Consider the following 27,586-nt stretch of genomic DNA (forward strand, 5'->3'; position numbering starts at 1 on the left):
ATGTATTACTACAATTTATACACCATAAAAACAAGGATGACTTTGTGGTTAGAATGTTGTTAACCAAAGTCTATGGTTTAAGGTTTAAGTCTCCACACAAACAATTGAATCAACTTTTTAAACTTATTTTTATTTTAAATTAATAACTTAATACTCCATCTTTTCCTTAAAAAGTGAAATAGTTAGAAAGCTCAAAAAATTAGGATAATATATTTATTGTAATACTAGCTTGAACAATAAAATAATTATAATTTTAACAATAGAGTTAATTGTTTTATGGACTTACATGTGTTAAACATGTAATAGAAAAAAAAAATTTTACGTAGATATCAAAATTTTTTAAAGTAATACTATTTTTTATCCTTGTTTTATTACTTTGACTTTTATTGTTAAATGATTAGAATTTAACCATTGCAAGCTCTAAATATTTAAGTTGCATATATTTATGTGAATTGATCAATGATATTGTTACCATAATATCAAATATTGCGTGTATTTTGCGATGGAGAAAATAATAATTGATCAAACTACTTGTTGTAATGTCACCTATTTTTTTAAAAATCAAGTAATTTTTTTATTTTCTCTTCAAGTTTAGTAGGATGTTGCGTTCATTAATACATGCATAGTATATAATATTGATTAACAAAGTAACAAAAACTTTATCGAAAAAAAAAATATGAATTTTAATTTTATATTTTTGGCTGTTACGTTATTTTTTTACTGTAGAAATTATATTTTTGTACCATATAAATTAATTTTTTATGAAAAATCTTAGTTCATTGTAATGAAAAATTTTTGTCGCTAAATTTTTCAAGAATTGAATTGGATGATGATACTAATCCATATACTCTTGAACGTGATTTTGATCTAATTACATTAAAATTAAATAGATCATTCCAAAAAAACTTTTTTGCCAGTCAGTAATTGGCCCCCTAACTTAATTTCTAGCTTCGCCCCTGTATAGGAGGAGATGAGTTTGTTGGAAATACTTAATCAGATCATATGAACCTTGTTAACAAGTAATTAAATGCTCCTTAAACTTCTAATCTCAAGATTACCTGCTATAACTACTTTATTCATTTGAAACGTATATTTTAAAATAAATGCCTACACTGTCATGTAAAAATAACTATCATAAAATGCATAAAAATCTACTTTAGTATAACATATAACCTACTTCATAATCTAAACCACCAAGGACAAAACTATTTAACACCTACTCTATAACCCCTAGACACCTGCCATTTATTACACAAAACAGCTACTAGACAAATCATAAGCACCTGAAACATAGCTCCTACAACACAAACGCTAGACACATACTACACAATAAATAAGAACCTACTTCAATACGTCAAAATAACTACTATGTTAGATTGAAAATGCATTTGATGTGTAGTAATTACATATTTACATTGTCTTAAGTAAGTATATGCTAAGTACATATTTAAATTTTAATGTAGTTAATTATGGTTTAATTGGTATGTATGATTTTAATGTTTTAATTATTAATAACAAACATGTTAAGGATGAAGGATATCAAGGGAGATGATACCCAAACGGTGATAGAACAATTAATAGAGGAGGGATAAAAACATTTGGAGTTATACTATCATGTTAAGTTAAACGAGTTGGGACAACTGACAACATTATTTTGGTGTAATCGTATGATGGGGAAAGCTGCAGTATTTATTATGGAGATATCGTAATATTTGATACAACATATAAATCGATACAATCTCATATGTGGACCCATTGTAGGAATCAATAATCACCGGAGTACTGCTATATTTTGGTTGTTCCTTTATAGACGATGAGATGGTAGAACCATTTGAATAGATTCTTGGACATTTCAAGAAAGTTATAAATAATAAGTCTCTGATTTCAATATATACTAATCAAGACTTTACCATAGGAAGTGTATATGAATAGGTATAAAAGACAACTTTAACAATTTAAATACCTATTTGTGATCCTACTTAGAGTATTTTAAGTGCCAATTTTAATATTATAAATATTTACTTGGTTATAGAAAGATAACTACTATTAGTAGTTTTAATGCCAACTTTAATATTATAAATATTTACTTAGGGAGGTAAAATTTGTTAATACCATAGTAATATACTAATTCAGGAACTACTTTGACACGTGACAGATGTAGAATGAGAGTTGAGGAATTCTAATTATTTTCCGCGAGTCACTTTAAATCATATTCCTTAATTAAATTCCTTGATTAAATGTTGTTTTCTTATTTGCTCAATTATAATTTACTTTAGAAGTTTAGAGTTTAAATGTTGTTTTCTTATTTGCTCAATTATCATTTGCTCAATCATCATTTCTGAAAATATGGGGAGGAATAAGATCTAATTTTATTCTTGTACCTTAAATACTCCAAACTAAAATAAATGAGATAATTATGCATTAATAAGTGCTTTCTCTACAGTCCTATGTTCTGATAATTTGTTGAAAACATTATCATCAATTAAAAGGTAAGATTTTAAAAATATTCATTTATTACTCCAATTCACAATACTCCAAAAGATGCAAATATGCAAATTTGGGAAAGATTAACCTTAGTTTCAAGCAAAATTTTCTCCAACCGAGTATGCAAAAATATCATCCTAATATCTTAACGATTTTAACTTCAGGTATAATCTATATTCTGCCTTAAATATCATAGTTAAATCAAATTTGAAATTCAATCAGAGAATTAAAAAGATATTACTGAAAATATGGGGAGGAATAAGGTCATAATTGTATTCATATACCTTAAATACTCCAAATTAAAATAAATGAGATAATTATGCATTAATAAGTGCTTTCTTGATTCTCTACAGTCCTATATTCTGATAATTTATTCAAATTATCATCATCAATTAAAGGTAAGATTTTAAAAATATTCATTTATTACTCCAATTCACAATATACTATATTAACCTAATATTAGAATATTTCAAGACATTTTATACCATATAATACTACAATTTGGGAAAGATTAACCTTTTTGTACTATATATATGATAAATTTAAAAATAATGCACGGGCATTAAACTAGTTATTAATAGTTTAACTATCAATATATTAAACAAATCTTCCTAAATACTAAGAATTTGATTATGCTTATGACACTTGTTGAAAAATATCGTTCGGATTATCAAGTCAAATGTTGATTTCAAGAATGTTTTTCGTGTTTAATGGGGTGTAATAGAGAGAATGAATTTCAAAGATGTTAGGATAACATGGCCATAACTTATAAAATAAAAGAGAACAAAGATATTTACAAATGGTTTGAACGTGTGTATAAAATATGATACACGTGGTGTACAAACTTGAGCAAAGATTCTTTTCAACAAGTATAATATCTTCGCAAAGAAGTGATTCAACAAGTAATGCCTTTGGTTTTGAGGGCAAAAAAAGAAAATCTAACTCGATATTTCAAGAATTTCCATAACACAGTGGAAAAGAAAGATTGGTTCAAAATTCTATTGCTCAAAAACAAAACCATCATCCAACCTTAAAATTGCTGGATTGTTTAAACATACGTCAAAGTTCTACACTACTACTTTATTTAGAGACTTTAAAGAGGAGTTTAAGATAGTTTTAGTAAATGCCAACTTTAACTAGTATTAATAGTTTCTCTATCCGTATGAAATGGCACCATTTGACTCAAATATGTGAGAGCTTTTTGAGTCAAACGATGTTATTTCTGGCGAACATTGGAAATAATTAATAACTACCACTAAAACTAGATCATTTTATTACCTATTTGAAGTATGTTCTCTATTAGAGATTACTTTAATATCTATAAGCATCTATTTGAGTATAAAAATACTTACGTTAACTAGTATAGATGTCTGCTTTATTATTGGAGAATTAATATCTACAACAATAGTAATGCGTATTTGTATGCTCAAAATACAAACTTTGGGTATTATCAACACCTACATTATTTAACCAAAATGCCTATCATCATCATTACTGAAATAAATGCTTACTACTTAAACTGTAATATACCTACTACTTGTGCAAATGCCTACTTTGGTGTGTATAAATATATACTTGAACTATTAAAAGTTTTTACTTTAAGTGATATAACTACCTACTTTATTATTGAATATAGTTTTGAATATACTTTAAAAATTATAAATTTCACGTGGTTTAGAGTGTGGATAGATGACAATTTAATACGTTAAGAAACTGTAACTTAACTCAACTTACAAGGTGATGTCAATGTGAAATGTACATATATGCAAAAAACCTTTAAGACATGTGGTTGGTTATGTTGTCATTGCTTGTGAATACTTCATAATCGTTCAATATCAAGAGTATTAGAGAAGTACATGCTACCACAATGGACAAAGTTTTCCAAAAAGAAAGTATGGGAAAAGATGTTCAACAGGCAAGGTGAAAGTCATAATGAAGACAATGACAAAAACAAAGGCTAGTCACAATGCAATGAAGGCACCAAATGTGGCGTAAGTTTTATAATCTGTTTTAAAAATCACAGCATCCTAAAGAAGCTAGAAATGTTGTTGAAGAGCTATATGTAAAAGCATACAAATTGGTTTCATTATTAACAACGAAGCATGATACGGTCCAAGATGAGCCAGTCCAATCATCAATTAAAAATACACAGTTTGTTGTCTTAGATCCGAAAAAAAAAAATCAATCACAAAGAGCTAAAAAAATATAATTAAAGGAGATAGGAGAGAAATCAAGCGTCTACAAAGAATAAGAAGCTCGATTCAGATCACCAAACAAACACATTATATGATGTATATTGTTAGCAATTTTATATTTAAGGATTTTCATTTGTCATTTATATAATAAATAATGTCTACTACGTTACAAAAAATACACAATATAAAATGTTCAAAATTACCTGAATCAAGTATACATAATGCCTGCTTATTAGAAAAAAAAAACATACTGCAATACCAGAGAACATTTAACATAGCTAATATATGTGCCTAGTTACTTTAGTTTAAAGTCCTACTTCATTACTGAAAACACCTGCTATGCATAAATAAAACACCTAGTTATTATCTAAAAAAAATACCAAATCCATATAATTTAACACTTACTTTAAGAAGTAATAACCAATCCTTCGTAAAATTCAAAGTAATGGTTACAAATATATAGCAAATATACCTAAATAGGATTACATGAAAACCTACAAGAATGACCAATATCTCTTACGTAGTATTAAACAAACACTAACTTCAAATATCAAAAACCCCTACTTTGTAAATTTAATACACCTATTTCACTAATCCCAAACTCATACTAAGTGTACCATATACAGCTACTTTATATATTGCAAACACCTATATATATGTTATCATAAACACCTAAATGTAACACCATAAAGTCCTAATGAGTATTAATAAACATTTACTTCATATATCAAAAATCCCTTCTTTGCAGATTAATACTCCTACTTCATAAAACCTAAATAGATACTTCACAAATAATAAATACCTATTATAATAAACAACTACTATAAGTTAAAAATTTTATCTCATATATATATATAACAACTAATTGAAAATTATAAACACCAAATTAATAAAGTATGCAAACATAACAACATCATACCCTACAGGGCCGGTCCTTTTGGAGCTCTAGGCAAAATAATATTTTGAGGGCCTTTCAAAAATTACACTAAACTAAAATACACAATATATTTATAAAAATTGTTTTTTTAAATAAATAAATTAAAATATTACTCAAAGCTATTTTTAGTAAAGTTATAAAAAATATACGGTCATATATTATATATACTACATATGACTAATAATAATAATTGCTACTAATATTGGAAATTACAAACTATTGTTAACAAACAATCTCAGAAAGAACAAAAGTGATAATCTTGAATTACTATTATTATTATTATTATTATTATTATTATTATTATTATTATTATTGTCAAATTTGTTTTCTATTAATCGATATAAAAAACAAACTACAAGAAAGGAATAAACCTGGAAATTCAGAGTTCTCCTTATGGGTTGCATCAATGTAAAACTAGGGCTCACCTTTTAGGAAGGGTATCACCATCTCACTCTTCATGTGCAAAGGAGAAGTCGAGGTTTCCCAAAAAAGCCACATGCGGCTTGAACAGAGCTAAATTATCGTAACTGTTACAAAAAACAAATTTGCACAAAACATGCCTATGAAGCTAGCTGGATACAGAGAACTGTCCAAAAATAGCAAATAGGCTTTGGAGCTTCAAGGCTGTTGTGATGAGGGCCCTCAACTAGGGTCACTCAGCTGCTAATGGTGCTGGCAGGGACTGTCCACAGCGGAGTTAGCAGCAGGTCAGAGGGGTCTAAACCAAGTGGCTTGGGATGCAGCGGGCCAGTAGCTTCTTCTAGGCCACACCAGGGCGGGTCGAATCCACAAGGAGTGGGGGTTAAGTTAATAGTTTCTCGATCGATTAGTGTGTTCGAAGACGTATAATATGATGTTTGGAGATAGAAATAATTAAACAAGCAATTAAAAGTACTTAAAGCATAAAAGTAAATAAGGATACAATGAACTAAAAGCAAGGATAAAATGATCCATAAGCTAAGAGGCATAGGCTAGGCTTTCTCACCAAAGTAGTGTTTACTAAATGTTGACTTAAGGTTATGGATATTTTGTTATGGGGAAGAACATATCACAAGTACTAATGTTCTCTCTCGAGCAACAAAAGCTTGCTAAACATACTCAAATACCTATTCTCATGGAGCTAAGCATAATTTAAGACATGAAGCACATATTCAACATTTCCAATCAAAGCATCTACCTATTCTCACGGAGATGTCTTAACTTTTAAGCATAAATTATCGTTAAAAATCGACTCTCGCCCTCAATTCAACGACACTACAACATGATAGCAAAATCCATCTTAAACCATAAACAACACAACCAATCCAAAGGTAAAGAAAGCAATTCAAACTACATACATAGTGATGATGCCTAACCTAAGCCAAAACAAACTACTCACTCATACTCATATTGAAATTGTAGATAGCAAACAAGCCAAGAATCATAGATGAATAAATCAAACTAGAGTATCCTAAAGAGATGAGTGCAATATAAGTTGAAGAACTACAAGCATGAATATATGAAACTAAAGGCAAACAATCAAAGATAACTAAATGACATGAATTGAAAACAATATAAGTAAGGATATAAGTTACTCTTTTAAGTTCAATCTAAGGATGAACAAGATGATTTGATGATTCAAAGAAATACCTTCCAAAAGCTTCAATAATAGTACATCAATGGTTGAAGAATTCCAAGTTGCAAAATATTACAATGAAGGATGTAGTTAAGATTGTATTTGGAAAGTGAAAATACTTAATGTAGTGTTTGGGAACAAGTATTTCATTTTAAATTATGGATTTCAATTATGAAATAATAAATGAAGAATTTGAGAATGATTAGGTTTTGGTAGTCATTCTCAAATTCTCAACTTTAACTACTTTAAAAACAATGGTGGATTTTGATCCAAATCCAAATTTGAAAAATTTTGATTTGCCAAACAATAAATTTAATTGTATTGAAAGGGAAATTATGCTAACACTAATTCTTAATTGAAATGAAAGCAAAGCTATGAAGAATACATAGAAACTACTCAAAATGAAAGGTGAAAACTGAGATCATTAGCTCCATCTTCCTCTTCTCTATTTATAGACTTTAAAAACAAGTGGGGGTGGTGGTTTCATGATTGCTCCACCACCCCTAGGTTGTAGGAGGGGGGTGCCACCCCTAATGGATAGGGTAGGGTGGCTGGCAGTCTTGGCAGCAGCAATTAGAAGCAACAAATGTAATTGGACCTCGAATGATATTTAAAAAGATCGCAAAAGCTACTGCCGCCCATCTCGCTCGACCTGGTTGAGCAAGCATCAGGTACACAAGTCAGAATGTTTAAAAACAGAGCAGTCACCAAAAAAGGCTCCGCTCGACCCATTGAAAATGCTTCTGTCGACATTCTGAAGCTATTGGAAGTGAATAGTACTTTTGCTCGACCCGAGCCAACATCGCTCGACTTGAGCCAACATCGCTCGACCAGGTCGAGCGACCTTCAGGATGGTCCTGCTCAGCTTTTATCTCTAATATAAGTTTTTTGTATGCTCGAGCAAGCTTGGCTCGACCCAATTTTGGCCGAGTGGGCTTAGAATGGTCCACTTTAGCTCCTTTTGGCTTTGTTTCCTTGACTTGGGTCATCAAGACTTTGATTACTTGAGCTTTCAGAGTTCAGTGAGTATTGTATGCGCCAAATGTACTTGGTTTGTGATCGGTTTTGACGAATATTACCTAAAATGCACAAAAACACCAAAATACCCAACCAAGTGTAAAATCCCAAATAAAGCAAGTATAGTTATGCAAAATCCCAATACAATAAAGCAAAATAATGGGGATAAAATATGAATAAAATACAGCTAACACTAAGTTCCGTTTTTAGGTTTTTAAAAACTTTTTCGGTAGTTTCTCACATAAAGTACTTTAACCTTGGTTTGTTTGGCATGAAACTTGGCACACAATACTATTTTGTATATATTATTGTGTTGAAATAGTTAGAATTGAAAACAATAGTCATATGCTTGAAATTACGTGCTTAGTTGCGTTTTAAAGTTTTTTTTAAGCGTTTTTGGCTCTTTCTCGCATAAAGTAGTTCAAAGTTGGTTTGTTTGGCATGAAACTTGGCACACAACACTATTTGGTATATATTATTGTGTTGAAATGGTTTGAATCGAAAACAATATTCATATGCTTGAAATTACGTGCTAAGTTGCTTTTTTAAGGTTTTTAAAGCGTTTTTGGCACTTTCTCGCATAAAGTGGTTCAAACTTGGTTTGTTTGGCATGAAAACCGCACCATTTAAAATAAGTCATCTGCTGCTATCAGTAATGCTTGGAGTCAAAATCGTAGCATATAGTGGCCAAAAACCGCAGCATTTAAGGTTTTTTCCACTAGTGTATAAACTTCTCTTTGTCAACATCTTCATGTATTGTTTGTTTAACAACAATTTCTCTATCATCCTCAAACTCATACCATGTCCTTTACACCAATCAGCGTATTTATGTGTGATTGATAATCATCAACTACAAAACACCCTTACCAACCCTCTAGTCTTCTCAGTCTCAAATCTTATTTTCAAAAGTTGCTCAAATTTGTTTTTTTACCAATTGCAAGGACCTTGAGTAAGATTTGTCTTAGAAAGGAAAAAGATAACAATAATAGAATAGTGATATTATAACACATCCATCGATATATTTTACAAAACCATCATCATTTAACCTCCTAATTGACTCACATAGGGTGTCAAACAAAAATGAACACCAGTCGGAACTTTGAATAAATACAGCATCAGCAATAACAATATAAATGCTCATCCTTAGTTGAATGTTATGGAGGAGCCATGATAACATGTTCACAACACAAAAATTTTCTCTCTTTGGCTTAGGCTTTACATCGAAAGTTTTAACAATCACAAAGGAATCATCCTTCCTCTTTAACACCATGCCCTTAGATTTTTGAATTACCATAGCAAGAGGTTCGTCATCCTCGAAGTAATAATCAACATTAGAAAATCGTTCCTTATCTGAAAACATGTACAAAAAGTAATAAATCAATGAACATACAAAAAATATATAAAACTAAACCCTAATCTATACCAAATAGCGACGAAAATCAAAGAAACTATGTGAGAAATATCCCAATAATCATTAGTTTAGTTTGCGACATTTAAATAATCATTAGTTTAGCTTCCTTATGTTCGATTACTAATCACCGTCACTATCCAATGAAAACAAGTTGACCCTGAAGCTCTGCTTATACATTTTTAATGTACTACCGTCAAGCCCATGGGCATAGACGAGGGTAATAAGCAAAATACAAGCTAACTAGAACAAATTTTTTTTCAATTATAATATAGGATAAAGAAATGATTAAATTAAATAAGATTCGAATTTAAGACCGTGAAGAAAACTAATACTTAGCACCAACTGATACAAGAATGATGAAGCAAAGTAAACGATGTTTTGAAGGAAAGATTAGAAAGCAATCTACTTCATGTCTAAATTGTGAGACTTCCAAATTCGGCCCTTTTCTTGTTATATTTGATGGCCGTTAGGCCTCTGCAATTCATCACTCCTCGAAACCACCATCAACACATATTCTCCATTTTCTTCCTCCCTTCTCTTTCTCTCTCCACCCTTCATTCTCCTGGCGATCTCTTTTTTTCATCCTTTCCTTCTTCAACCAGCCAAAGCCGTTTGTTCCTCCGTCAATTCGGTTCAAATCTCCCACCTCCGACACGTTCGTCGGAGATCCGGCGACTTCTTAGGCCTTCAGCAACATCAGAAACGCTGGCGCAAAGAATCGGAAAATCGCTTCGCCGCCCTGGCGCCGCCTCAAAAGCTAGGGTTTATTGCGATGTCAATGTTATTCGACCTAAAGAGTATTGGGATTACGAGTCTCTCACTGTTCAATGGGGGTATGGTTTTTTCTATTAATTCTATTCGATCTGAATTTTTTGGATTTAATTTGGTGATTTTTTATATTGCAGCGAACAAGATGATTATGAAGTGGTGAGGAAAGTTGGTAGAGGCAAATATAGCGAGGTTTTTGAGGGTGTTCATTGTACTAATAATGAAAAATGTGTAATAAAGATCCTTAAACCTGTTAAGAAGAAGAAGGTTAGTAATTGGAGCGTTCAAATTTAAGGTGGATTATGCTGTGAAATTTTGTTTTCTTTTATTGCGTAGAACTGTCATTTCTTCTCGTGTACATAATTTTGCGGTGTTGAGTTGAGAATTATACATGGTTGTGGACTTAGAAATAATTAGAGTCAAGGTTTCAATAGCAATCATGAGGCACAGCTTAACATAGACCTAAATGCGTTGTTTGTGTAATGTGAGTTCAGCTTTTGTTACCAATGTCAATTCATGGTGGTTTGGTTATGCGTAAAGAAAGATGAAAATGCAGCTTTGGAAGAAAGGTTTAAATTTTGAGGAGTTTAGGAGAGGAAAATGTATGTCCAAAATGATCTGGATAACAAAAATGAAGAATGACTCGATGATATGAGAGTTGTAGCATGCGACATGGTATAAGAATGAATGAAAGAGGAGGATATATATAATCAGTTCAATTATTAGAGGAGCATATGTCTTTTTGTTAGTGTTAGACAGAGTTTAAACGTTCTTTATAAGCGAGATTAAGTGAGATCTTGTTTGGGGTTTATGCTTCCAATCCTGTATTGTTGCTTTAAATGTTGTGGCATTGTTGTTGAAATATGAATGCTAATCATAAAATGGTGGTGAATCGGTGATGCTGATAGAAATATACATAATTAACTCTGATTTTTCTTGAGTTATTTCCTGTTGAAGTTAATGTTCCATCGTTACCTAGTCTCAATGTGCATACAGCATACTTCCAAATAGAATAGTTGATGAAGTTTTCATGGGAGAACTCCCTCTCCTGCTACTTTTTAGGTTTGAGTGTTCGACTTAAAACTGATGTCTTGTGGTGTGGTAGTCAAATTGGATATCTGTAATCTAGTCCCTTTGAAATGGCACTTCTCTTTTTAAGTTGTATCATTAATTTACATTAGTGTATATATAAGAAGAAACATAGTGGGTGGAATTATTATGTGGATGAGACTGTAAAAGAGAATGAATTTGTGGATCAAATTAAAAAAATATGGGGACCATTTCTAAATAAAGGAAGGAAGCTTAGTAAGTAGGACAAACTAAAATAGAAAAATGTGCAAAATCATGTGGACACATGGAGTATTGGATATTCTTAATAGGGCTATAACTTATGAAATCCAAAATCTTTACAATCCATGTGAATGTTGATATGTATTGTAGCTGCTTGGTTCCTGGGAAACTAGGGTCATCTTTTTTCGACAACACTATCAAATAGGAGTATTAATCTTAAAGAGCTTCTTGTTGAAAGGAGGAAAGATATGCTAATTTCTTCAGTTTCATAGTTCTTATGATTACTTTCCATTTTGTGATTTGTGGAAGCATGCTCTGCCTTCATTTCATATATCGTTTTTTGTCAATGCTACACTGGAAGCCAGGATGCGGAAATGGATGTTGATTGAATTATATATTAAAGGATGGTAATGGAAGGTTGTAGGAGAGGAGGGACACTTTGAGGTCTTATTTTGTTTGCTGTCAATTTTTCCAGACTTCATTTCATATGTGCAATTATCTTTTTGCTCTTGACATGTCTAAGGAGTCTAGGAAAGAGATACCTTTCCTACAAAGGTTTATTTACTCTTCAGTTTTATTTCACATTATCTTGAGACACAAACTTGCTATGCCAAGACGTATTTGTCAAATTACTAACTTTTGAAATGAATTGGGATTTGGGTGTTATTCATTTTGGGCATCGTTTGTGTTCAAGGGTTTGAATTGGCTACATACATATGATATCTTTTCATACTTTTGGTTCAAAGTGGACTGTATAGTGTTCTTGTTTTTGTCTAAAGTAAAATCTCAACGTAGGTACTGTATGTGTTGAAGAGTCAATTTGTTAAATGAATCTCTTTGCTTGTTAACTGGTTTTGCTACTGAAAAGAGGGAAATTGGAGTCAAAGTATTGAGTGATTATCCACTTGATGTTTTGAAATACAACGGAGAAGCAGGTGGTAAATTGTCATTAATGCTGTAAAAACACAATGTGCAAAGCATTGGCAGTTTGTAAGTTTATATGCCTATTCTAGTTTATTTGACATTTCTTGATGTGATGTATCCCATAAATGACCATCTTTGTCACATCTACACAACAAACTTGTCATGAATGGTGGTTTAAGTTGCAAATACTCATTATTATGGTGGAAGTTGAGAAGTAAGATTGTTTTCTCATGTGAAATTTTGAGCTTTTGGCTATGCTTAAGGGATTTACTTGTTTGCTAATTGAACTCCGCTATCATTATTCCCTTGTTGATTGACGCTTCTTTTATAGATTTGTCTGGCATTGACTTTTAAGATTAATATGCTGCTTCGTGTTATATGGGTAGGCAGATGGCTGTAAAAAACTTGTTGTTCCTTGATGAATGATGTGATCATTTTTTGGGAAATGGGAGTGGGATTTATTGTTTCTGCAGACTACTGAAATGGACCTTTTTCTGATTGAGATTTACTTTACTCCAATTAAGCCATGCTATGCAGAATACTTCATCTTTTTTTGTTCAATACAGATTAAGAGGGAGATCAAGATACTGCAGAACCTTTGCGGTGGACCAAATATTGTGAAATTGCACGACATTGTTAGAGATCAGCAGTCGAAGACCCCAAGCCTTGTATTTGAACATGTGAATAATACAGATTTTAAAGTGCTTTATCCTACACTGTCGGACTATGATATTCGCTACTACATCTATGAATTGTTAAAGGTAAACTTATCAAAATTTGACAGTTGAAGATCCCGAGCTTTATATTTGGTATTAATTTATTTATCATTGTTTTTTATATGCTTTTATTATATTGTCCTTTTATGTCATGAAATTCTCTCGCTTTCCTGCCCCCTCCCCTTTGAAAAAGATTTTTGTTATGAAAAATTCAGATGAAAAATATTGAAATCAATGTAATGACATGTTGATGGGGCTTTGTTGAACTGTGTTCAGTGACATGTTGGTTCTCTGTATATGGTTGACTGACTTATGCCCCTTGGGTACCTAACATTGTGCAAGTATATATTTCATTAATTTTCTGTCCAATAAAAGGTAATTGTCTTAGTAGTCACTAGTCAACCTGTACATCATCCTCTTTTATACGTCTTGCATATTTTGAAAAATCACGATCACAAGATATTTAGCTCTAGGTCCACTGTTATCTTTAGAGTGTCCCCTACTCTTGTTTTTTTATAGTTACTTTCTGATTGATTTCGTCCATATGCCTCCTATTTGGAAAGTTGCAACCCTTATTCCCTTGAATTTTTCTTTGAACATGCTTATCAAAGCTATGTATTTTGGTGTGACAAATGAGCTTTCTAAGTGAGTGTTGTCAATGCACTTAATATATCTAGATATTGGTAGTCTTCCACTGTATTAGAGTCTTGATGATTTTCTCTGGTTTGCAAGTATATAAGGCATTTACTTTAGCTTTGAAATGACCAAATTTTAAAAGCAGTCAACTAGGAAGTGCTTTTTCTATGTCTTGTTCAACTTGTCTCTTTACTAGCGCTTAATACACATTACCGTTGTTAGTTTGTTACTCTTTAACTAGTTTATTGATGATCTATTGTAGAATCTATATAGAAGAAAGTTCTGTGTAGGTGATACACAATCGCCAAGGAAGGTATTTCTAGGGTTTAGAGCTATGTTTGTGCTTGACGGTTTGAGCATAAAGCTTAAGGTTTTTATTTATTTTATTTTTTTGTGAGGAATTCAAAGATGCAAAATTATGTTTTTGGAGGTTTTTTTGGGGTCTTTTTACTAGTTTTTTTTTTCTTTGAAAGAGCATTTACTGGTTTTCTTTACTTTTCCTCTTATTGTTTTCCTTTTTAAGTTTTTTAACTTTCCTCTTATCCTTTTCTTATTCTTTTTTCCTTCTCCTTTTTCTATTTCCTTCTCCTTTTCTTTTTCGTTTTTCCTTTTCCTTTTCATATTTATCACTTGTTTTTTAATCTTTTGTTTTATGTTCTTTTATGTTCTTGAATAATCTATCCTAAATCGTACCTTGATCCAGAATGAATTATTCTGTGACCACAGAAAACTCGACCCAATATATTTTCGATTGGGCCATATTTGGCGACCCGGATCGTTTCTCAATCCTGGTAACTATGATGTACCCTGTATTTAGTTGGATGTAGTTTAGATAATGGACTTTAATATTCTTTTTGAATGAAAACTTCAAGTTGGAAAGAAAGCGATGCGTAATTTGCTTTCCTGATGATGTATATGAGTTAGAATGGCATGGCATTTCAACTCTTTTGGTGGACTTTGGGCCTTGCTGCATAGGGTTGCAAACTGTATGTATGGACTGTCAGTTGTGCAGCTTCTTATATAAGGGAAAATATTATGATTTGTTAGTTATTATTACTGTGAGTGTACATGAAAAGTACAAACTCAATTGAAGTGTTTCCGAATGAAATAATGGTTAAAAAAAGTTGAATTCATTATGATGTTTATGGTCTACAGGATGAAGGATTGGATGACTCTTATACATTGATAAATTTTCGGGGGGGAATTAAATTGACTGATGCTCTAAACCAGCTAAATAATAAGATGTATATATAAGATACAAGTGAATAGACAGAAAATCGGCCAATATTGGAAAATATATAGAAGATACAAGTGAAATGGACGGAGGGAGGGGGGCGGGAGGAGGCGGCAGGGTGAAGAGATGTGTCAATGGCAGACTGCAAATCACAAAGATAGTTTGTTGTACGCCTTTTTCTCATGTTACTTCTTCCACAATCTTTTTAACTGAATTGGAGTAAGTATTTAGACTACCCTTGCACCAGATTATAATAATGCAACTGAAAAATTAAACTACACTATAATTACATGTAAAATAGATTATTTCCTTGATTTGTCTAATATTCTCCTGCACAAACTTACCTGAGCTAGAGCATGTTGTCCAGCCATGCACTCAAAGTTCCATGATTGCCCATATTGCGATGAAGTAACAAACAAGCAGGAATCACTGCATATATGATTTTTTGTTTGTCTAGATCTCCTAGGTGTAACAATTTTGGAAAGATCATGTTCATCTGCTCTAAATATGTCCCAATTGATTTGATTTGCACCCCAACTAAACACCTCGTGGTACACACTCATTGATTAGAAGGTGGTGTTTCTTGTGCCTAGCACCTAGTTTGGTTTTTTTAAAACTGATTGGCCTTGCTCTTGATCCTGGTTTTTTGGGTGATTTTGACATTTGCTTTCAAGGTTCAGTTGAAAACAACTCTCTTGTCATTACAAGAGCAATGCTGTGTACTTCCAACCCATATCTAACCGGTAGGTGGATTCATTTAGATGAATTTCACTTGTTTCATGTCTGAGCTGGACAAAATCTACAGGAGGCTGGAGCATTCCTTGGGCATAAGTTCAACATAGAATAGCAACTTGTTTGTTTACTTACATCTAAGCTTTAATTCCTGCTAGTTTAATGTCCAATGAACACAGGTTTGCTAAACCATGAGTGGAAGTATAGATATTAAATCCTTCTATGTCACTCCATAATAATTGGATCTTGTTTGTATTTTCCGTCTCCCTGATGATTTATCAATTCTTGTTAACCCAAGGAGGTCATGTTTATTTTAGTGGGTGCTTTTAGTTTTTGAGAGAATGTGTTTCCCTAGAAAAAAACTTTACCATTTTCCTTTGTTTGGCTCGTCAAGAGTGGGATGGAAAAGAAAGGCAGTTTTCCCACTTAAATTCTCCTTCTACTCTCTCCTTTCATCACTTCGTATTTTATTTTGAACTCTCCAACAGTTCTCCTGTAAGGATTTTAATAACGGAAAACTAATCTTTATATGTTTCCTATTGTGAAACGTTATCCACACATCAAACCAAAGGTAGCCTAAGTTCTGGACTGTTGGTTGTGATATCTTGATATGACCTCATAATATTTCACTAGGCTACCTTTGGTCATTCTCTTATATTACTGTTATGATCTTAATATTTCCCTGATGTTATTCAGTTAATACCTAAATGGTGAATATGTTACATGATGATCTGAGTGATTTCTGCTACCATGTGCTGTTGTCTGAATAAATTTTGCTTTCCGCTATCTCTACTAGTTGTCCTAAAATAGGGACTGTAGAGTTTGTGCTATTCTTTTCTTTCTGTATCCAGCTGCTATCAAGGGTCACATTAAAATCACCTCTTTGTTATCACTAAACAAGGGTAAGGTCGTATTCATCCGACCCCCAAACTGCCCCTAGGTGGGAACCACTTAATGATGGGGTATTGGAATGTTGTGCTTGAATGTTACTGCATCTAGTTCCTTTTTCATTAACTAGGAAATTCGGGTTTGAATGGATAATATTTTATTTTCATGTTCCAGTTTGATTTGCTTTTTTTTGTCCTGCTTTACCCTATTCTCTTGCATTCATATTAGTTATTGGTTCTTATAAACAGGCTTTAGATTATTGTCACTCACAAGGCATAATGCATCGTGATGTGAAGCCCCACAATGTCATGATTGATCATGAGCAACGAAAGCTACGACTTATAGATTGGGGTCTTGCAGAATTCTATCACCCAGGGAAGGAGTACAATGTTCGCGTTGCATCAAGGTTGTTTTCAGTTCTCGTTGGAACAATATTATGCTCTTTTTCCTGGCTGATTTTTTTTCTAAATTATTGTTTTTACGTCAGGCTTGCCTGTTGTGTCATGGGTAAGTACTTCATCCTGTCTTTTTAAGTTGCACTATTTCTCCTCTAAAGTTCTTACTCTTGGAGAAAAGGTGCAACTAAAAACGAACGGAAGAAGCATCCCTGTTGCTGCTTCATGATTGTAAATGTGTGGGTTTGAGATTTTTAATACTACTCCTATCAGGGCCAGACCTCTTGGCACACTATTACTCTATTTGATCTTCTCATTTGCTATTGGGGTTATATATTTCTTCCGCAACTTGACGATATTGTTTTTTTTAATGAGGGTGATTAAGTATTCCCTTTTTAAAAGATTCAGATTTATTGTTTGGAAGCTATGTGGTTCGTAATAATAGTACTAATGGTGCTTCTATATTGATGTTAAAGATAGAAAAAGATCCCAAGATGTGTTCTTATATATAAGGTTTTCTTAGTCTGTGGAATTGTTCCATGTTTTTCATAAGAGAAAACAAAAGTACCTGTTCAAAGTTTTGTTACCGATGTAAAGCTTGAATCTTTGCAGAATCATGATCCTTTTTAGAGCGATGTAGCTATAGCATATTGTAATTTGACCAAAAAACTGCCAAATCAGTAGCTAGATTATCTACTGAACAGCCAATATCTTGCTCCTTTTATCATTTGTGTTGATATTACTATCAAGTGGATCTGTGACACCATACTTTTGGTAAATAATTAAGTGTATGTACATTTCATGTGCCCTTGAATCATTGTGCTCTTTTTTCCAAGATTTTAGTTGATTTGGCTTTTAGACGAGGTGATGATGTTACTACTAAATTTATAAGTTACATTCACAAGCCTCAATTTCAGGTAGAAACTCAGATCAATAAGATTAGCTTCTCCTTTTCAGTTCCTTCTAATTTTAGTTGCAACTAGCGGTGTTCAAAAATATCCGATCCGAAATATCTGTATTCCGGTTTTGAAACCTGGATAATTTATCTGATTTTGGGGAACCGGATAATGTGGACTAGATATCCGATATTTAAACCGGGTACTGGATCCGGATCAGAAAAGCAAAACCAGATATTCTGTTATCTGAATTTCTAGTTTTTTTTTTAATTTTTTTTTAATCTAAATATATTTTTATCATAAAATTTTGTTTAGGTTGTTGAATTTACTAATATGTACAATTCTCAACTATAAATAAGTTGCGTAACTAATTTATTGATTATTAATTTAGACTTTTGAAAGTTCAACCATATTCCCAAAATGATTTGCTTTAAAAGTTAAAAAAACAAGCTTGATTAAAGAAAAAAAGCAAAGTGAGTTTAAATATTTATGTGTAAAAAGTTTTTTTTTCAAAAAGGCAAAAATAATAATATAGAACCGATAGCCGGTATCTGATCGGATATTCAAATTCCGAATATCTGGTTTTTTTGGATCGGAACAGGGTCATATTTTTCACTATCCAGACCGATCCGATATCAAGTTTTGAATACCCCTATTTGCTACATCACCACCTCATGATACATGGTATAGCTTGAAGCTAAGTCTTGAACAATGGGAGTCACCAATCCTTTGAAACTAGAATTCTCCTATAGATCTTTTTGCAAGTCACTTAATTGAGTCAACATCAACGCATACCTTTTATCTTTCATGAAGATTTGTTGTCGTAGAATTTAAAATTGACAAAGGAACAATGCCTCTTATGTTTCTTGAGATTTTGCCAAATAATACCTCTTGGTTTTTCAACTCATTCGAGCCTGAATATTTTCCTTGCTACAGATGCATACTAAAGACCTTTACCCTCTCAAATTATTTTCAAATCAGTTTTAATGAAGTTTAGTGCTCTTCAGATTTGCCTGCTGCTTATTATCCCTTATCTTCACTACTTATAAAGCTCAATTTAGTTTGGTATTGGTTTTAAAAAACGCCTTAGGCGTACCTTGATGGTAGGCTCTAAAAAGTTGTAGGTGTGTACTGTTTGAGCTTTTTGTTGTCTTATGTTTTTTTCGCTTTTGCGCTTTTTTGTGGGTAGCAAACATTTTTTCACAATTTTTTTTAGAATAAATAGCCACAAAAAGAGGTTTCACATTTGAAGTGAGAGAATGAAAATGAAAAGACCTATGCTCTTGTTTTAAAAAAAAAGGATGAAAAGAAGAGAGGAACGAAAAAGGATTTTCTTGGAGTGTTAAAACGTAGCGTATTTCTCTCTTAGTGCTTCCATCACCGCTAGGCATTAGGTACCATCTGTTATTTCTTTTTCTTTTTTCTCTTGTATATCTTCTTTCTTTTGGATTCTTCTTTATTTTTTTTATCTTTCTTTTGTTAGATTATATCTTTCCCCTCTCTATACATCTATGATGGAGGTTACCAGATTGAAGAAAGGTTGTCAGCATAATTATCTAATAGAGATAAAGGAGAGCTGACATATGTTACCTTTACTTGGTAAAGCTCACATGCAGGGTTCTTTCTATTGTGTTGACAGTAAATTTTTTGTGCTTAATTCTTGAGCATGTTGTTTATTTGGGCTTGCCTGTTGATATTCACAGTTTTACACCATGCTTGCTTATAATAATGTGACTAATTTTTACAGATATTTCAAGGGTCCTGAACTTCTTATTGATTTGCAAGACTATGATTATTCTTTGGACTTGTGGAGCTTGGGGTGCATGTTTGCAGGAATGGTTAGTATATTACCATTTTAATTAATCGGTTTAAAAAATCTAGTTCTATTTTATTTAGATCCATTGCTAAATGGCACTTTTACTTGAAAAATGGTGTTTTGTGATATCGTGCTTTCATTCCTTGTGTAGAGATGAACAATATATTAGGAAACCCTTTCCTTTCTCTCTCTAACTGTCTTACTGTTCGGGTTTTTTGAATGTCTTAAAATAGCCTTTACAAAATGCCTGGGGATTCCCACTATGCTATTTTTATTGTTAGTATTGGTTGAATGAACATCTAGTAAGGTTTCTTTCTTGTGTCCTATAAGGAGTGATAAGGACTAAGTTGCCAAACATTTTTTAATCTATCTACTGTGAGCACTAGCAGCCATGGGATCATTGATACTATTATAATTTATTGAGTTACATGTATTACAGCTTACAAGCTTGCCTATGTACTTCTCAAGGGTTAATTTTATATGCTGGAGTCATTGAACATATTCAGCAAATTTGTTATCTTGTCTCTTCAGCACCAAATGTTTTTTAGGGTACAATGGCTTAGTTACATAGAAATATCAAGGGATGAATAAGTGATCTAGGTTCTCTGACTCTCTACTACACTTCCACAAAACAAGTAATAGAGAGCCCCATTTTTGAAATTTTCTGAGGGTATGCTGCACAGGAATGGAAACGGAACTGGGAATCAAAACTTAGGGGTAGAAAGAAACTCAGTTTCCAACCTATTAGGAAATGTAGAATTACTAGAAAATTTTTGATTACAGACTTCATTAATAAATAATATAAAATCATGATTTTGTTATACTTTTTGAAAATTTTAAATTATAAAGAGTTAAACATAAAGCCAATGTGAGTTTTAGTTACAGACTTAATGTCGGTTAGAATGACAGAGTATTTGAAGATGAGTATTTCAAAATTCTATTTTCCAGGATTGAAATTGTGGCACCCATGTGATCTAGTTTTGATTTAGTTTTGTTACTCTAGTCCTTATAATTTCTTCTGACTTTCTTTATTAGGCTCTTGCTTTTAATTCTTCTCCAAAGGACTCTCCATATTTTGTGATTTTCTCCCATTTCACTTTCTAATATTTCAAATTGTGATCACTGCTATTGTCTTACCAAATTTACAAACCTTAACTTTTTCCCTCGAATGTCCCACATTGTATTTCTCGTATAATATTTTGTCAAAAAGGGATAGAAGAACAGCGGCAATTGTCTCCCAACCTCTTAGATGGCTCCCTACATTCTTTGCGGGAACATTAAAAACAGAGCGAGTGTTAAGGGGTTCACGAATATCACTCTGTCGAATATCTGTTTTGTGCCAAGTCAAATGTGTTTTAACAAATGGATTTCCTTTTAGAAGCTAATCCGTTTGTATGAGCTATAGAAATAATGGCATAATTTTTAAGTTTCCAACTCCTCATTTTAGGCTTCCTGTTTGCTTTAATATTGGAAGATAACTCTTAAGAAATTAGTATTATTTGACCAGATGGCTGATCAGTTTTTATGTTAGCCAGACTTGGGTACTGCTATCAGACCTGAGTCACCTGACTGCTCCTCCTAGTGTAAAATTGAGCTTTTACTATAATAAAATTCTGAATGGATGAAGTCTGAGGCACTCTCTTGTCAATATGTGAAATTAGGAGTGCAATATGAGCAGTTTACTAATGGCATTTTATCCTGATGCTGATGTTTCACAAACTTGTCTGATGTGGTCCTGGTCATGTTGTTTATTGCCTAAATTAAATTCCCATGCTCACTGGACTTATCTTCTACCTAGATTTTGAAGTGTAAACCTGCTGCATCTGCTGTTGACTCAACGTTTTCATTGTGCAGATATTTCGTAAGGAACCATTCTTTTATGGACATGATAATTATGACCAATTGGTCAAGATAGCGAAGGTACGTATGCTTGCCACAAGATGTGAAAGTAATGCCCCTTGATTTCTTCACTAAATTTTTTTAAAGACAGCTCTGTTCTCCTTGTTTTACGTGTAAAATATTTTCTTGAAAAAAACTCCTTTTGTTTCTATTAAGTTCATTTCATCTTTTTGCTTGTAATTTCATTTGTGTTCATTTTAGATTTGCTGGTCTCAGTTGAGCTGAATGAGCAATTTAATGTTCCAATGTAATTTTATTTGTGCGTTTATCCTATCCGTCTTTGATGTTTGTGCAAGTAATCTTGAAAGTCTTAATGAAGAAACATAAGTGGATAAAATTAAATCTGTTGGACTGATAAACAATAGAGTCCATTACCACAATGCCATTAAGTGACACTCACCAGGGCTCCATTCAGGCGTAAGTTGGTTTGTTGGACTGATGCACCTAAATAAGTTAACCGACTACATGTGTAGACGTCTGGCATAATTCTTTGTTTTTTTCGAGGTGAAAAATGTATTGTTGGTTTGCATTAAGATGATTTGCTTCAATGCTACAGGTTCTTGGTACAGATGAGTTAAATGCATATCTGAATAAATACCGCATAGAATTAGATCCGCATCTTGCTAACCTTGTGGGAAGGTCGGTAAATTTATATTTTCATTTTTGTTCAATTTCTAGCATCACAAATGACTGGTAAAAAATTTGAGTGAATCTACAATTGTTACAGGCATAGCCGTAAACCGTGGACAAAATTTATCAATGCCGACAATCAACATTTGGCAGTCCCAGAGGTGTTTTTCTGTTTGATTTGACTTGTGGAGTGGATCTTATGATTTTTTTTAACAAACTTCTGATAGTAATTGTTCTGTTATGTAGGCAGTTGACTTTGTTGACAAGTTACTGAGATATGATCACCAGGAAAGGCCTACTGCTAAAGAAGCAATGGTAAAACTTTAGTTGATTCATAGAATTATAAGCTTCTTTAAGACATAGAAATTCATCCATCCTATCCCCCCTTGCTCAAAAGAAAAGAAAAGTAAAGTAAGGAAAAAATTTGCAATTTCGTACATGCACCCTGCGGCCTATTCATGTTTGTGTTGTAGAAGTTGGATTTAGCCAACCATAATGTTACAAAGTATAAAGGGACAAGGAAATGAAAGTCGAGGAGCTGTGTGTTTTTAAGATTGGGGAAAGGAAAAGGAAAGGAAATGAAAGTATAAAGGGACAAGAAAACCCTCTCTCAAATCCCTAATATGTTTTGATTATCCAAGAGAACTTTCTGTCTCCATGTTCGACCTACACCTCATGTAGTAAATTTCAATCTAAGGCAATTCAACCACAATATCAGTGATATACTTGACCATACTACACATTCACCTCCCTCCATCACACTCCCGGCAGTACTACCACCCCCAAATGTTCCACATTCATCACCTTCCATTGCTCGCATCATGAAGAAGGAGGTGGGCTAAATTGGTGTAATATTTGAGTCCCACCTCCCTATTGTGAACCTGAAGAGGAATGCTAGGGATTTTTAGCGATTTAGCCTTTTTAGTAAAGGAAATTTGATAATAAAAATTGTTAAAAGGCCTACCAAACTACCATCAAGGGAAATTAGGGCATACTTTTCCCTTGATTCCTGCCAACCATATAGCCCCTGGCTATCTGCAGATTGAGTAATCTAATGAAATTCATAAGCTATTCCATGTAAGGCAACACTTATTTTGTATGTAGTAAAATAGTCAAGGGAATTGCTCTTTATAATGTTTGTTAATTCTTCAATGCTGGCAACATCAAAGGTAGTGTAGAGTGTTTGAAGATGTGTTATGAACGTTGAGTTAATATCTGTAATTTGACAACTTTCTCAGGCGCATCCCTACTTCTACCCAGTAAGAAATGCAGAAAGCAGCCGAACCCGTACACAATAGATGAATTGTGCTAATTACATGGATGGTTGAGTTGAACGTGTCTAAAGCTTCTGGTTGTCAAGCTGATCCGTATGTACTCTATATTTTGAAGTCTGGTGCCTCAGCACTTCCAGTCTAGTGTAGGCTTCTCTATTTAGACAGTGAGTTGAACATGGACAATTTCCACCAAGCAACCATTTTCCATCTTGTTATGGTTTGTGTAATCAAACTTTCAAGGATTTAAATTATTTTTGGATCAAGGTTTTCCCTGTTGTCTGATTCCCCAAGTTTCTGTTTTGTTTGTTTGTTGATATGGCAAAAATTTTTCTCTTTTCTTTTCGTAACTGATGATATTTGGGAGAGCAAGGCAAAATTATCAAGTTGATAGAGCAAGAGCAAATTCCTGGGATTTGTGTGTGTGCATAAGAGCATAAATCTACAAGAAGATATGCTTTAGTTTTCACCATCTTGTTTAGATTCTTCTCTTAAAGCCAAAACAGCGTCTTAGTAAAAGAAAATTAGAACTATCTTGTGGATTTCTTCTCTGTTGCAAATTGCAATGATTATTAGTTGTTTTTTTTTCTAGAAAAGTGTCGTAATATATAATATTTGCTATTTTTTTAATTTTTTTTATTTTTAATTTTATCTGTTTTCTCTTCTCTCTTTTCGCTTTATCACTTGGTGTTATCTCTTTTTTCTTCCCTTTCGAAAATTGTTTGGTTGCATTTTACTCTTATGATTGCAATTTTACAAGGAGTTGTTTGACAGTTTGCTTTATTTAGTTGGCTTGTTATTAACTAACATGTGAATTAATTTTTTGTTAGTTGATTGGTTAGGAAATATTTGATAAAAATTAGTTAATGAAAAAAGTGGGTTAAGAAATTAAAAGTCAATAGAAAAGCTACTCTAAGCAAGTTTTTGATTTTGAGGTTAAATATTTGCCTTTTTAGCTGCCTTTAAAAGAAAATTTTTCTTAGTTTGCTTATAATGTATGACCAATGCATTTTGATTTGGGTCGAAAATCATAACTCAGCGTTTATCTTGTATATGTTCCTTCAATGTGTGTTTTAAGTCATTTCTAAGCTACAAAACGACTTAGGGGCATTTGGGTCAAAAGGAGTGATTACTAGGGCTGTTCAAAAAAAATCGACCCGTTCGACCCGACCCACCGACTCGCAACTTAAATGGCGGGTCGGTTTCTAAAAAACTTGTAACTTGCTGATCGGGTACTCGACCCGTCTTAACCTGGTTAGGTCATGGGCCAAAATTTAAATGAAGCGAGTATTTGGTGACCCGCTTAAAATGAAAACAAATACCCTTTTAGGGTTTTCAAAGGTTGTGCTGTAATGCCGTGAGCTGTCAGTCAGGTTTAAAAACTAAAGAAAACCACATACACTTCCTAGCTTCCCTTCTCAATTTCTTATCTTCTGTGTTCTTCAAAGGCATTTCCTTCATCTAATTTCTCATCTTCTGTGTGCCACACTTACACTACCCCTGATTATCATTCATTAATTATCACTCAATATTTATAATTCTTCTTGTGCTACACTTACATTACCCTAAATATCATTCATTAATTAGCACCTAATATTTATAATTCTTCTTGAGAAAGAGATAAAATCAACAAAATCAAAGCTGTATGTCCAAGACTGAAAAGACAAAGGCAAAGGGAGAAGTTGCCCAATATACTACGAAATCCTCAAAATTTTGGCTATGAAAATTCTGCCCAGATTTCTCACTAAAAATGCCACATAATTAACTGTAATAAAATATGCTCAAAAAATCAAAAATAAAATTGGGTACCCGGTGTCCTGACCCGACTTATCTGGGTACCCGGACGCATTAATTGGGCCGGGACACGAGCCATTTGAAAAGGTACCCGACTAACCGGGCACTCGCTAATGAACACCCTAGTGACTATACAATACCAATATGATAGCTTTTTATTTTCAGTTTATATCCTGAGAGACGTCTCTTAAGCGCAGACCAATAAAGCTTAATGTCTTAATGTCTACATACTGTATTCTTAACGCCTACGTATGTTATCTTTAATGCCTATTTTCATCATCCTTAATGCTTACTTATTGTATCCTTAATGCTTATTTATAATATCCTTAATTCCTACTTATAGGATTCTTTATGCCTACTTACATCACTTTAATGCCTACTTACAATATCCTTAATGTCCACGGAGTACACGTGTAGCACTTACAATATCTTAAATGTCTAATTACAATATCCTTAATGCCCACTGAGTAACTTACTCCACGTTTTCCTTTATGGGTTATCCCAATTAGAGATGATCTTTCAAAGATACCGTCTTTCACAAGAATTTGTGTTTTACCTTTAGATGTTATATTAACTAGTTACTCTTAAATAAATTAGTTGTAAATATAACTCCGTATCTAATTTTTTAGGGGTATATATAAGTTAAAATAATTCATACAAGAATAAAGAAAAAAAAAAGGAATTTTTTAGGGGTACATATACGATAAAATATATCTAAGTGAGATCTTTTTAAATTTGTCTTATATAAAATTTTAATACAAATTTTTTATACACAAAAACTTGAACGAGACCATCAAAACCTGAGACGAAAATACGGACCGGCCCATTTTCACGCGCGTGCATTGCTTCCCTCCATTTCCCCCTTTTTTTAGTTTTTTATCAAATTTTATTTTCATTTCTTGATTCTTGTCATTTCTTCCTTTTCTTTCCTTATCCATTTTCTTTCCTTTATTAATTCTTGCCATTTTTGTTTATTTCTTTTTTATGATTGCTGATTCTTGACATTCTGTTAAACACGTTTATATATATATATATATATATATATATATATATATATATATATATATATATATATATATATATATATATATATATATATATATATATATATATATACATATACATATACATATATATATACATATACATATATATATACATATACATATATATATACATATACATATATATATACATATACATATATATATACATATACATACATATATATACATATACATATATATATACATATACATATATATATACATATACATATATATACATATATATATATATATATATATATATATATATATATATATATATATATATATATATTCATATATATATACATATATATATATATATACATATATATATATATATATACATATACATATATATATATATATATATATATATATATATATATATATATATATATATATATATATATATATATGTATATATGTATATATGTATATATATATATATGTATATATATATATATATATATATGTATATATATATATATATATATATATATATATATATGTATTATATATATATATATATATATATATATATATATATATATATATATATATATATATATATATATAAATATACATATATATATATATATATATATATATATATATATATATATATATACATATATATATATATATATATATATATATATATATCTATATATATATATATATATATATATATATATATATATATATATACATATATATATATATATCTATATATATATATAATATATAATATATATATATAATATACATATATATATATATATATATATATATATATATATATATATATATATATATATATATATATATATACATATACATATATATATACATATACATATATATATACATATACATATACTATATACATATACATATACATATAACAATATACATATACATATATATATATACATATACATATATACATATACATATATATATACATATACATATATATATATACAGTA

General features: G+C 31.7%; 1 protein-coding gene across 1 annotated transcript; it reads left to right on the forward strand.

Annotated features, from left to right (window-relative positions):
* Positions 1-10,015: 10,015 nt before the first annotated feature.
* Positions 10,016-24,027, forward strand: LOC130807689 (casein kinase II subunit alpha-2-like). Its single transcript, XM_057672989.1, has 10 exons — positions 10,016-10,492; positions 10,565-10,694; positions 13,208-13,402; positions 17,096-17,253; positions 19,886-19,976; positions 21,809-21,874; positions 22,410-22,492; positions 22,581-22,644; positions 22,730-22,798; positions 23,722-24,027. Exons 1-10 carry the CDS (start codon positions 10,119-10,121, stop codon positions 23,779-23,781), a joined length of 1,290 nt encoding a protein of 429 aa, XP_057528972.1. The 5' UTR covers positions 10,016-10,118; the 3' UTR covers positions 23,782-24,027.
* Positions 24,028-27,586: the final 3,559 nt, after the last annotated feature.

The sequence above is a fragment of the Amaranthus tricolor genome, chromosome 3, assembly GCF_026212465.1.
Source record: "Amaranthus tricolor cultivar Red isolate AtriRed21 chromosome 3, ASM2621246v1, whole genome shotgun sequence".
Classification (NCBI taxonomy): domain Eukaryota; kingdom Viridiplantae; phylum Streptophyta; class Magnoliopsida; order Caryophyllales; family Amaranthaceae; genus Amaranthus; species Amaranthus tricolor.

Bases quoted from the DNA above. Each gene is read 5' to 3' on its own strand.
- LOC130807689 (XM_057672989.1), top strand. From the start codon at position 10,119: ATGGCCGTTAGGCCTCTGCAATTCATCACTCCTCGAAACCACCATCAA. The intron at 10,695-13,207 runs GTTAGTAATTGG...TGTTCAATACAG, and splicing joins AACCTGTTAAGAAGAAGAAG to ATTAAGAGGGAGATCAAGAT. The intron at 22,645-22,729 runs GTGTTTTTCTGT...TCTGTTATGTAG, and splicing joins AACATTTGGCAGTCCCAGAG to GCAGTTGACTTTGTTGACAA.